At 34.1% G+C, this 14119-nt stretch overlaps 1 protein-coding gene across 2 annotated transcripts; it reads right to left on the reverse strand.

The window, feature by feature from the left end:
• Positions 1-9392: 9392 nt before the first annotated feature.
• On the reverse strand, positions 9393-14091 carry LOC118054311 (zinc finger CCCH domain-containing protein 46). 2 transcript variants are annotated; one of them, XM_035065839.2, is made up of 10 exons: positions 13615-14091; positions 11931-13230; positions 11679-11837; positions 11409-11588; positions 11222-11316; positions 10884-11132; positions 10649-10802; positions 10251-10472; positions 10076-10167; positions 9393-9942 (listed from the first exon to the last, which is right to left on the reverse strand). In XM_035065839.2, exons 2-9 carry the CDS (start codon positions 12917-12919, stop codon positions 10095-10097), a joined length of 2121 nt encoding a protein of 706 aa, XP_034921730.1. In that variant the 5' UTR covers positions 12920-13230; positions 13615-14091; the 3' UTR covers positions 9393-9942; positions 10076-10094. The 2 variants fall into 2 exon arrangements, with proteins under 2 accessions (XP_034921730.1, XP_034921728.1); XM_035065837.2 differs by having other exon boundaries at positions 11403-11588.
• Positions 14092-14119: the final 28 nt, after the last annotated feature.

The raw sequence follows: 14119 nt of genomic DNA on the forward strand, positions 1-14119 counted from the left end.
TATGTATGTGCGTGTCGGGTCCTCTTGGAATTAGTGTCGTACAATCTGTATTTTTATCAATAATATATATTTAATTAGTCATTGTCATTTCTAGAGTATTCAATTCTGTCTCCCTGTCTCAAATTTATTTACAATTGTATCCTTGATTTATAATTGTCATTCTCTCTAGAATCAATACATGAGCACTAAAGTTTATAATTGTCATTCTCAAATTTATAATGCATGGTTTTTTTTTAAAATATTTTTTAAAAATTAAAATTATCATATTTATAATGAGGGTTGATATCTCTATGAACACTGAAAAAGTATGGAGGGATAAATATATATTATTTTCAAGAAAAAATATATAATTTTTTCTTTAATAATAATTAAAAAAAAAAAATGTTTGCAAATTAGTGTTTCCTTTATTACATATAAAATTTGAAAGAAAAAACTTTCGTCCTATATTATTCCGAAATTTTAAATTACATTTCTTTTTCCTTTTTATAGAATCAATTCATCGTCTAACACTGTGCTATTCTCTCCCCTGAAATCTTACGTACCTCTAATGTAAGCTATGGTCCAGGTTCCTACATAAGTGGCATGCTTGCTAATGAGACTTTCACTTTCTATTCTAGCCATGGAAGACATACGGCTCTCGAGGACATCACTTTTGGACGCAGCACAGATAGTAGAAACACCAGATTAATATGCTTTATTGCTTGACAAAAACCCGGTGAGTGGAGTTTTGGGTATGGGATGGCGTCCTCGTTCTTTTGTAGCTGATGGAAAGTTCTCTTCCTGCATCAAAGCAAACAACACACACAGCGCCTATTTTAAGGTTCTCTTACTGCATCAAAGCAGTGAAACCAAGAAAATTCACAAACTACGTACAAAGATTATGCAATTATGTGAATTTGCTAGGCATAAATGTTAATGGGGTCAAGCTCAACATCTCCAAAACTGATCTTGCCATTGAAGAAGATGGTGGAGGTGGATGTGTCATAGACTGTGGTGCCCTGGCGCCAACATTGCTTGTCAAGCCTATTTTTGATACACTACACACAGCTATGGCAGATCATTTGTCAAGCAATCAAAACCTGAAGAGACGTATCATTCACAAGGATCTTTGCTGTGAAGAACTATCGGATGATGGCCGCAAGAACCTTCCTGTTGCTACTTTCCATTTCGAGAATGCTGACCTTGATGTTAAACCTGAAGCTGTCTTCATGTTTCTTGAGTTTTAGGGCAAAATTCTTTTCTGCTTGTCAATGCTTTCTGATGATTCCAATACCATAAATGGTGCTTATCATCAAACGAAGCAAGAGTTTGTGTATGATACAAAAGCTCGAGTGCTGAGTTTTGGTCTAGAGGATTGTGAGAAGAATGGTTGATCTAGATTGTCTTTTTCTATGTTCCATATCCGTATAGTGATCACTGTAGAATTGAGAAGGGATTTTTTTTATCTGTTCTTTAACATAGAAATTCTCTCCTAATTCTAGTTTCAGTTTCGAGTCTCAAACCACTCATGTATTGTAATTATTATAACCACCAGAAGAGGAATTTTGGCTTTATAGAACAAGTTCCTTTCATGGTGTCAACTTTGTAGCTAATCAAAGAAGAGAGAGACAATGACAGGGGACCCCTCTGGCAATATATGGAGGGGGGAATCGGCAATCTCATCAATCATGTAGCTGATAGAAAATTTTGATTAATCTATACTTTTGAATTTGAGCATAGAAAATTGTAGCTTCTTGTGATGTTAAGTTCCCTATCAGACTTGTGCACGAAATGTTGAATATCGGATGACGCAACCTAAGGTTATTGGTTCCCCCAAGTCGAGAGAAGGCGGTTTAGACTTTAGACTGCCTCTTATGAACATTCATATTTTTTTTATGTTTTTCAACCCTTTTTTTATTATTATTCAAAAGGCAAGTTGAAACTTGAAAACAAACCTCAAGTTGCCTCTATAGGATCTCGTCGTGCTTACCTGAGAATGTTCGAATCCCAATAGGCCCAACTACACTGGGCTCAACGTTGTTGTAACCCCAATGTTAGGCCCAGGTACTCGGTTGGGCTGCCTGTAGAAAACTCGACGGGCAAAGCAGTGACTAATACTTGATGTATGTTTTTTTTCATTATGGCGAAATTATAAATCTTGTCGAATATGATTCCAAGTTTTTTCCCCCAAGTTAAAATGAATCAATCTGTTCTATATTTGATCACAATGTTTGATAAGTATGATAAGTTATATTCATGTATTTAATCGTTACATAATAAATATCTTATCAATATATGATAGTGAATCGATTTCTGTTCGTGTAGAAATCTTTTATTTATATCATTATTAGAAAATTAAAAAATTAAAAAATATAAATGAACAAAAAAAATTTATATTTATAAATTATATTGAATTTTTTTGATTGAATATATCCTCAAAGTATTTATTATTAAACGCAAATGGAAATATTTTCGATATCTTGTATATATCTTATACAAGTCTTTTATTTCTAAGCTCAAAACACTCGGTACCTTTATGTCTGCAATGGAGTTAATGTCCTAGGCATAATCAAACAATACAATTCATAAAACTGTGTTGGGTGCCAGATTTCCTAACATGCACACTACACTCTTGTCTTTACAATTTGTTTCTAATGGTGGTAGTATGGCAGACAGGTTCCAAGGTGGAGAATGGTGTCGGAAATGAACTAGGTGTACTCGGTTATTGGAACTGTAATAGAAGAAACAAAGGGAGGTTGAAGGAAACAGTTGTTCACTTTGATTAATTATGGGATTTTCAAGGCTACTAAAAAGATATTTTTTATATTTTATCCTGCAGTAGTCCACTACTTAATGATAACTTTAGTAACTTAATTAGTAGCCTAGTATGATCATTGATGCATTTGTATATTGCCCAGCTGCCTAATTAGTAGAAAGAATTAAAGTTTGAGTTAACCTGATAAAAAAATCTAAATTACTAATTAATAATATCAATCAAGGTTAATCTGAATTTTTTATCAGATTTTTAACATAATTAATAGGTTCTTTTTCTTTTATTTTATTTTTATTTAATTTGAATTGGTTTAGATTCTAAATTGATCAAAATCATAAATTGAACTTCTTGAGTTGGTTTAAATTTTAAAATAATAGATAAAAGTACTTCAATAAAGTGTGGCTAGAATAGTCATCAAGTTGATATGAGATTATGCTATAATCAAGGTATACATGACTGGAACTTATGTTCAACATGTGATTACTTAATTTATAATTAATACATTAAAAAAACATGAAATTTTAGCACTAATAAGCAAGTTTCTTTAACATTGTTAACCAATAGTATTAGCCAGGTTAACCTAGGTTTTTCTATTAAATTTTTAACATGATTAATAGGTTTTTTTTCTTTTTATTTTATTTTTATTTAATTTAAACTGATTCAGATTCTAGACCGGTCAAAATCATAAATTCAATTGTTGAGTCCATCTAAATTTTAAAACAATGGATAGAATTGCTTCAATGAAGAGTGGCTAGCATAGTCATCAAGTTCATATGGGATCATTGCTATAATTAAGGTATACATGGCTGGAATTTATATCCATTATTTAATTCATAATTAATACATTAAAAAAAAACATGAAATTTTGGCACAAAGAAGCAAGTTTCTTTCACATTGCTAACGTTGTAGCTATCAATGGAGGAAGAGAGCGATAATGACAGGGCATCCCACTAGTAATAGAGAGGAAGAAAATCTCAATTATTTGAAGTGATGGAATATTTTGGCGAATCAAGATTTGGATTTGGGCCTCAAACCCAAACAAGACACCATCACCGAGTTTTTTCTTTAGGATTTCTTGACATGACCCCTTGTGATTTTTTAATTAGGTAAAAATCAATTGCAAACTTCACTTTCATTTTTTACTTATTACAAAACTTTATAATGCTCCAGTCTAATCATGAACTCATGTATGGTATAGTAAGATAATTTTTTATATGTAATTTAGATTATTTTTATAAATTAATTTTCAATAAAAAAAATATTTACTATTAAAATTAGATTAGATGTGACAACTTTATTTGAACGCAATTTGATATTATTATTATTTTTTTAAAATATTTGTTAAAGTGTGTTTTTTATGATTTATATATAATAAAATAAAAAATATGTAATAAAATATTAATTTAATATCTTTATAAATAAAAAGACTTTAAACTTCATTGTTAAATATATATTTGAAATATTGTATGGGAATTTTTTGTTTTATTTTATAGTTTGATCTATTTCGCATCATCAAGAGAAGCTCAACCATCACGTATAGGTAATTGATGTTATACATCAAGCTATTTTTATTATTTTTTACAATAAAACTTGTTGTAAAGATATAAAAAAACAAGAATCCACTAGGTTTGATAATTTCCACTCTCCACCAATAATGCCGTAGGGATTCATGAAAAGATTTCCCCACATGTCTAATTATGACTAAGTTCAAAGTTCAAGAAAAATCATGGAGCAAAATTCAACAATACCTCCATGGGAGAGCCTCAAACATTGTCTTCAAACACTTAACCTCAAGTAAAATATGAAGGGTCGTGGCCTCCCATTATGAAAAAGAGTCGTAAACTATAATATCTCCATTAAATAAAATGTCAGTGGATTGCATCATGTGTATATTGATATACAAGTCTCCATCAATTTGACCAAGATTATGTAATGCTTTCTAGTCAATGATTAGAGAAACCCTAATCATATAACTTCATCATAACAACACCACACCACAGCACCGAATAGTAATGGAGCAGCCTCCACCATTCACTGACCTTTGAGCTTCAATCTGTCATCGTATAGACCTGCTTGTGGCAAAACGAGCATGGTTCTTCCCTGCTTTATCCAGGGCTAACACATGCATTTAGCCAGTTTAGCAACGTGCTAGCCTTGCATTTACTAAAAATCTGAATTTATTTTTGTTAAAATTTAGTTTTTTATATTTTTATATTATTTTAATATGTAATGTTAAAAATTAATTTTAAAAAATATAAAAATATATATTATTTTGATATATTTTTAAATAAAAAATATTTTGAAAAGTAATTCTTAAAGTTAAAATTTTACTTTTTAAGACTGATTAGAATTAATTTATCTTCTTGTTATTGGAGAGCATTTGTTGTAAAAGAAGTTATGAAGAGGTACATAGAAGGACATATGAATATACAAGGACATATGAGAATGAAAGATTCTTAAAAGTTATAAAACAAAACACCTAATATACTATATTATATTTAAAATACTAACATAATTAAATAAATGAAAATTACAATAACATATATAAAAAAATATAAATTTCTCCAAATTTGACCTCGTCAAGTATATAACCGGTCAAAGCTCTGAAATTATCATTTTTAAAATAAAAATAAAAACTTAAATTTCATCCAATACAAGGAAAAAAGAGGGGGGGGGGATAGATCTTGTGTATCCGATGATGATATATAACCACTTGAAACTCTCAACCGTCTCAACTTGTTAGTAAAATAATATTTTTTATAACTAAATTATTATAATTTTATATTTTATTGTGCACATCCATTTCTCGTTCTTGTACATAAATATATAAAAAATACTATAAAGAATATATATATAAAAAATACTCGTACTAAACCGGAGAAGAAAATGGATCTACCGTCTGATCTACCATCCAAAACACCATCTGATCCATTTCCATTTCCATCTCCAGGTTCAATTCATTGCCCAATGAGCAGAAGGGAATCAGATCCCTGCCATTGTTAACAACAACAACAACAAGACTGGTTGTCTTTTATCCATAAAAGCTGCCTGCTTCCCTTCAAGCTTCCTTGGCTACGCAGTGCTCTTGTAATGTAATTTTTTTGTGTGTTTTTTTTTAATATTTTTTATTTGAAAAGAATTCATTATTTAAAATGTGAATTAAAGTTATCTCACTTTTGAAGACTGTTTAAATTGTGTTTTTGCGTTAAAAAGCACAAAATATCTTCTTCTTTTTTATGTGAAACGTAATTCACACGAACAAACCCTCCATCCCTCTTTCTACATTTATTGCAGAATCAAACTCAGACACCCCAGTAAAAAATATATATATATACAAACACACACAGACAGAGACACATGCAAGTAGTAAAAGAAACTGTAAAAATAAAATTGACAAGAACAAGGACAACACAAGTGAACACAAACTCCAAGAGATTCCTGCAAATCAGTACACTTTGGTCATACGAGTGGCTATTATATCACTTCTGCTTTTCCTTTATTACATCTATGTCTGTTATCTATGTGTTTGCGTCCTTTCCTGTCAACAACGAGGCCCTACGAGCAATAAGAGAGTAGAAAAAGGAAGCAGAACTCTGTAGTCTGTACCCTCTTCTTTTCTTATTTTAACAGTAAAGTTATTTTTCAGCAATTTCTTAAACATCGCCGTAATCTTTTTTTTATAGCTATGAATTATGATGATACATGCCATTATTCCCTCTTTCTTTCTCCTTTTTTTCCATAGATGGTAGTTGTAGCCCACAATATGAAGTTAGTCTTCCATGAGCTTAGTGCTGGAGTATATGAATTTTACTCTCTAGGTCTATTGATGGTATGATATGTAACTTATCATAAAATGAACCTAAATTATAGCATGGTGAACAGGTCCTTACACTAAACATGCTGCGCATGAGTTCACTGTATTCGCTTCATCTTACTATCATGAATATTCTAGTGTTATTTTTTGAATATCAAGACTACATCATTCAAATTTGATCAAAAATAAATTTTACATATTACGATAAAAATGTTTTAAGAAAAAAAAAATTTACTCTTGGATATGAGATTTAAAACTCACTAGAGAGAAATTTATTGACCAGTTATGATTATTATTGATTATAATACTAAATGATAATTTCTTGAATTAAATATTTTTTTATTTATGAAAATATTTATTTTTTTTCATAATTTTTTTTAAAAAATCATCGTGATGTTGAGAAGATGAATTGAAAAAAACATTACCTTTGTGAAATCCATTCGTGGTTTCAATGATTCCGTTGCCTAGTAAATCTGATTCAAACTCTGTCTTGTTAACTTGAAGAAAATTAAAAAAAGTAATGAAAAAATATTGTAACAAATATAATAGAATTGGATTAACCCAATGATTTACAGCCATTTTTACGCTTTAAATTTAACCACGAGTAAAACGGGATGGAGCATGAGAGGATTGACAAGGTGCGTAGCCCTATAGTACGAGCTAGTATATGAAGAGAGAGAGAGGGAGGGAGGGGGAGAGAGGGAGAGAGAGAGAGAGGCATCATCATCATCACATGGCATGGGGGGTGGTGGTGGCCCACAAACAAGCTGGCACAATAACATACGAAAATAAAAGAAGGGAAGCATCCACATGCATCGTCAGCATCCCATGTGATGTTATCCCTTCGGGCCCCCTTTATCTTTTCCTCCTTTCCCCTCCATGGATGGCAAAACTTAAAGCCAGACCCCACTTCGATAATACTTCAATAATAAATGAATAAATAAGAGGAAACATATTTGTAGTGTTAGTAGTAACAAAGTGACAAATGATAATTCTTCTTGCAATAAGGCAAAAAGGACAGTAGATAGAGGGGGAGAGAGAGACCCGTTTTTCAGATTTCAAATCCCACTTTTTCCCCCCTTTTTTTCTCTTTATGATGATGATGTTTTTTGGGGTTTTGCTAAATTTTAATCCCTCCGCAATCTGTGTCGAAAGGGTTTGAGACTCTGTGTGTATAAGGTTTTACTTGCTAGCTTTAAACATAGAATACATAATGGGTCGATAATACCGGATAAATTGTGCTATTAGCATGTAAAATGCAAGGAAATAATGAGATGACATAAGAGGAAAAACATTTCGCGAAATAATATATACTTTTTTATGTTACATTTGTAAACTGAGACAACAATTAATTATTGAACCACTATAAAATTTTAATTGATGTTGCAGTTTATAATCGTGATATCTATTTAAATTCAAAACTAAATACTTAATTTATTCGTTAAAAAAATCAATTAATTTATTAAACTAGTCGACTAGTTCACACAAAAAATCACAAAACTATCAAAATCAAGACTCTAAAGTGAGAATTTTGAGATCTAAAGATCTAATGGCAAGAGTAATGATTCCATAGTTATTTTAAGAAAAATAACTTTCGAAAACTTCTGTAAAAATTTAAGCGCGATCCAATCAATCAGCCGATTAGAACCGTTACGATTAGAACCACCACAAAATCTTAATTGATCCATGACTAAAAAAGTCAATCGGTTTATTAAACCGAGACATCAATTAATTGTTACAATTAGGAACCACACAACAAAATCTTAATTGATATTGCGTTCACAACCACCATATTTATTGAAATTTAGGACTAAACACTTATTTAGTTTGTTAAAACAGGCATCAATTTGTTAAACCGGTTGACCGGTTCATTAGAAAAATCACAAAATTGCCAAAACTAGGACTCTAAAGTTAGTATTTTGAAATCTAAAGATCTAATGGTCAGAGCAGCAATTTTATAATAATTTTAAGATAAACAACCTTCAAAAACTCCTGTAAAAATTAAAGTGCAATCCAACGGTAGAATCAAAAGTTATAGTTTTTTTGAGCCAACATACCTTCTTCTGGTCTTATACTTGTTTCATTGGTTCATAAATACATATGTTATGCTATTCATATAATTTTTCCAAGGCAAATTCACATTTACTTGTAAAAACTAACATGATTACTCAATCACTCATGAAAACTACTACGCAAACAATAATTTTTTAAGATTTTAATTAGAGTTCTTTTTAAGTCTACAAGTTAAACAAAGATGTATATTTTTACTCATAAAACATATGTAAATAAAATTCATAAAATTATAATTTTTGTATGAAACGATAACTAGTTATACAATTATATCTAATCAACTGATCAGTTAGTAGTTGTCCTGTTTTAAAAACACGGCTTATTAAAATATCATGTTTCAAAAGTGTGAGAAGGTAAAAATATATTATTTTACCAAAACTTTTAATTTATTAAGCTAATTGCTAATTGTTGATGAAAAGAAATCCGAAAATACCATGTGGTTCTTGAAAGTGAGGTGGAGTAACCAATATCTAATTCCTCACCTCACTTTTTTTGGCTCCCAGTTCCCCCCTTACGGATACTTAGCTGCTCATTGCACCTCTGGATTAGAGGCAGGGTTTTCTTTTTTAATACTTTGATATATTTTATTATTTTTCTATCGAGATTTTTTCTAAATAAAAATCAGATTAGTTCTTTGTCCAGCTAGCGCTAAGAATATATTATACATTTTAATTGATTATACCATTTTTAAGTGGAATTAATTGTGGAAGGAATGAAAATGGAGAGAAAGGTGGAGAAAAGTTGTGGAACTGTAGCTCCAGAAGGGGAACAGTGTCAGCCCTATTTTCATTCACATAGTCATAGATATAGATAAGTAGTATATAGATTCTCTGGTCTCTGGGGTTCAGCTTTCTGCTGTACAAAGATTTTTGATTATACCCTAAAAACATCACAAGCTAACACTAAATATAGGCTTTCTTTGTTTCTTCCAGGGAAGACAGGAGTGGTGAAAAAGGGGGGAAATTGTAGTTCCATAAAGTTACAACTTACAACTACACATTGTGTGACTCTTCTTTTTCTTTGCTTTCTTTACCTGTGGTCCAACTTACTTCAACTACTGAAATGAGTGACGAAAATAGTGCAACAAAGAAGGGAATGGCTGACCCACTTCCTCTACTGCCTTTCACGTATGCAATTTGTATGGTAGTAAGTAGTATAGTATCGATGATGACGATGATGGTGACGGCGATGACGGTAGCAAGATGTGGTAAAGGTAGGCTAGTGGCACTGCTAGTGGTGGCGATGGCTCAATCTCTCTACATGATCTTTGATGTGAGTTTTTGTTTGGTTACACTTCTCAATCTTCCTGTAAATTTATACAGCAGAAAAGGCCAAGGCAAAACCAACCAAATCCCATTAAAAACACACATCACATTTTGTATGTATATAAAGCAAGCAAGAGAAAATATTTCAGGGAATCCAAAGTTTCAATAGTTTACCTATAAGCATAGCAAAAAGCTAAATTCCAACGGGACAGGTAGGCCCGTCTGTGCTGGCATACATCCCAATTGCTCCGTGCCCGGATGAAAACCTAAAGTAAGATCCAAAAAATGTCACAAGCTCGTCGCCTTGTCTTTTAAGATTTTTTCCAAGGGTAAAATTTGAATAATTTACCTAGGGATTTGGCAATTGAAGGATTTGAAGGATGCCATTTCCAGTGAAGAATTAGGAGAGATTAGACTTGAGGGGACCAAATTATTGTTAGCAGAAGTTGAAGTTGGGATGCTAGCATCCTTCTCATGGGCCTCAGTAAGTCCATTGATGAAGGCAGAGTAATAGTCCCCGGTGCCTTTTGTTGGAGATGCGAAGGGACTGTCAGGGAGGTTGTGCTCCAAACTGACATCAAAAATACGATTCAGAAAAACAAAATCTACCTAAATTGGAATGTTTCCAGAAATTTAGACCAATGGACCAAAACAGGAATTAGATACAAATCTGATGCAAGGGTATGGTGGTTACCATTTTAGGCCAGTTTATTGTCTATAGCTAAATGCCAAAAGGTTGGTTTATACCTTTCTTGTAAATCACTGTCTTCACCATGGGAGCTCTCTTTTCCACTGCCGTTCTCTTCACTGCTAGTATATTCTTTACCAGAAGTAGCATTTGATATCTGTTTTTCAGGCGGGGCAGTCACTGACGTCGCTGGCATTGAGCTAGAACAATTCTCTGAAACAAAACAATCCAAAGTTAGGTTGTAAAGCTCAATTTTCACCTGTATATAGTAGAGTAACGAAGAGACAGACATACCCTGTGGAGCTTCGGTGCTGCTGTGGAGTGGAGGAAAGGCAAGAGAGTGATTGAAAATATTGGGAGAGTGAGTAGGCGAGGGGACAGGGCTGCCATTGGATAGAGCCCTGTGATGATGTTTCTTGACATCAAGAAGCTGCAAGCTCATCAATCTTCTACTTTGAAGCTCAAGGGCTTGCTGCAAATCAGCTTGCTCCTCTAGCTTCCTCCTCCACAGCATGTCTTGAGTATTGTAAAACATTCTTGCACCTAGATTTAAAGAAAGATAAATTGAGTTAAGTAACAACATCTGAAGTACAAAACAGAAGTGTTGGTTGGTTTGGTTGTTGCATGATTACCAAGCTGGAGATCAAAGGGATCTCTTGAATCAAGACCAGTAGGAGTACCGCAAGGTGAGAACTCACCCCTCTCAACTTGTTGCTGCTGTTGCTTCCTGCAAGCAACAGGCTCGCATAAGCAAAACGAGCTTCAAAAAAGCTTAAAGAAATCTGTAGTTAAGTAGAAAGTGTGAGAGAATGCCTGTACTTGTCTGGGACTTTGCCTTTCTCTTTGTATGGCTTAACAAGCACCCTTGCATCACAAACAAAATGAGGATTCCCTTTGGCCAAGATTATCTTCACTGTCTCTGGATAAACAAAGGTAACAAATCCAAACATCCTCTTCTGCTGGTAAGGAATCCTAACATCTTGCACTGGCCCATAAATACTTCAAACAACAAAACCAAAATAGTTAAGCAAAGAACTTCTCTGATTTCACGAGGTTCAACTTGCACAAGAACAAGTAGAAAAAATTAACCTGAAATAATTTGACACATCTTCCTCTCTAAAAGTGCTATCAGCTGGGAAAGTCAAGTAGATCTGCCTTGAAGCAGGATTAACCAAATCATTCCTGTCAAGCCTAGATCTTCCGAATTTGTGCATGTCCTCCCCCATCATCAAAGCAGTGGCAGCAGCCCTGCAAGGAAATAAAGAAAAGGAGCTCACCAAACAGCTTACACAAAACAAAAAACAATGAACATAATTTTTTAAAAAGAAAATACTCAAGTACCTCTGGCTATCATTTTGCTGCTGTTGAAGAAGAAAGTTCATGCTTTTAGGAGAGTAAGGAAAAGAAGCAGCAGAGCCACTCATGAGCTGAGAAGCAGCAGCTAACCTTTGCTGGTGAGCAGACTTAGATCTAAGCAACTCATGGCACTGGTCCATCATATCAATCTTGTTGTTGCTATTGGGTGAACCGACAACACCTGCACCATCTAGTTCTCCAAGCCCACCATGAACAAACCTACAATTACTTCCATTCTTACAGTACCCTCTAGCAAAGTAAAGACAAGGTCTCCATCCAAACCCTGAATTTGGATCCTCAGACCCCAAAACATCACTGACAGAGCAGCTCCTTCTGTGCACAGACCCACCCCAGTAAGAAGGAAACATCATAGAATCACTAGCACCAGTTGGACTTGACAGAGCATCAAGCTGAGGGTAAAAAAGATCTGAACTTTTTGGACCGAGATTTTGTGAATTATCATTTAAGAATGAAAGCTGGTCTTGGAGATGAAACTCATCCATCAAATCAGACTCTCCTCCACCTCTTACTCCATTAGCATAGAAAGGCACTGAAGCAGGATTGAGTGAGCTATCATTAGGACTAATCATCAAGTCATCTGGGTTTGGAAGGTCACTCCAGGAAGAAGAGTTATTTGATGAAGGGTTTGGGATAGCAAGTGAAGGTGGGATATTAAACCCAAGTCTTGAAGTTGAAGAATTATTTTGTCTAGAGATGGCTACTGGGTTGCTTGAGTAAAGAGGAGAAGGCGAGGAAGGACTTGTAGAAAGATTTGTCGGAGAGCTTAGTCCTAGTTCTTTCCTGGCTTTAAGGATCACTGAGTGAACAAGTGCTTCTGGTCCAAAAGCTAACCTAATCATTTCCTTTTCACCATGGTCTTGAATCAAAAGAAGACCCATGATCTTTGAAGCATTTTCTGGGTCTAGATTTTGGATTCTTGAGAAAACTATTCTTGTTGCTTCATAAGCATCCATGGTAGTAGCGGTAGTAGTTGTGAATAGAGAGTTCGGTACTATGTTTCACACCAAACCCCACCTCTCTTACAACACCTTGTTGTTGTAGAAGTAGTTCCTTTGTCTATCTATGCTAATAGAGACTTTTTTCTCTCTTTTCCTTGATTTGTGAGAGAGTAAGTTTCGTGTTTTTGTTTTGTGTGCTCTCTTTTACAAGTAAAACTTCTTTCTCAACCACAAACCCTACCTACCAACTACAAAGAAAGAGTGTCAGTAGCAGCAAGCAGAGTGGTGTTGGTGGTAGTAGCAGAGCAATTTTCTTTCCCCCATTCCTGCAAAACCCAAGAAAAGTAAGGCAAAGAGAAAGAAGACACGAAAAAGAAAGCTTTCAAAAGGAGAGTATTCTCGTGTGGTTGATGGCAGAGGCAGTTGCCTTTGTTAAAAGCAAAAGAAGGAAGAAAAGGAAGTGAGGAAAATAATTAGTAGTTGAATTTCTCTATAAAGCAAAACCAAGAATGCCAAAGACACAGTCACAAAAGAAGAGGTGTGTTGTAGCTAAGCAAGCACCTATTAATATTAGCAAGAAGATGTCATAACTCTTATTCTTTCTTTTCCAAATTAATATTGATAGACTCAGCTATAGTCAAGACAGTACAGCTTGCCCATGAAAGAAAAGGAAGGATCTTTTTCTATATTTTCACTCTTTTCTTTCTTACCTGTCCCTAATAATTTAACACTCTGTCTGTGATCCTCTCTCCCTAACGGGTTCCCTTCTTTTTCCCTCTCAAACTCGCTACAAAAGCCAAACCACCGCCTTGTTACTAGGATGGTTGGCAGGAGCTAGCAGCAGCAGGGAAACCATCAACTGCTTCAGGGGACGCAGCTACTGCTGGTGTTATGGGTTCTGGCTAATAGTAAACAGTCGAGCCTCTCTTCAGGGAACACTATCTTACAATTACAATTATCTCTCTAGCAATTTCTCTGTCTAGACCCTGTCTCTCTGTCTCTTTCTTTCCTTATCTCTCACCTTTGAAGTTTATAAACACAAGGACCGGTAAGGGTGGCAGTGATTGAGAGAGTGGTGGGGGGAGAAGGAGGGGAAGGGAGGGTGAGTTCGTGTGGGAAGTTGGGTCTTTTGGGTGTTTTTAGTGGATCCAGATCTGTGCTTCAAATAATGCACGTTCTTGCCCTAAACCCCTGACACAACACAAAACTCTTTTT

Source organism: Populus alba, chromosome 3 (genome assembly GCF_005239225.2).
Source record: "Populus alba chromosome 3, ASM523922v2, whole genome shotgun sequence".
NCBI lineage: Eukaryota > Viridiplantae > Streptophyta > Magnoliopsida > Malpighiales > Salicaceae > Populus > Populus alba.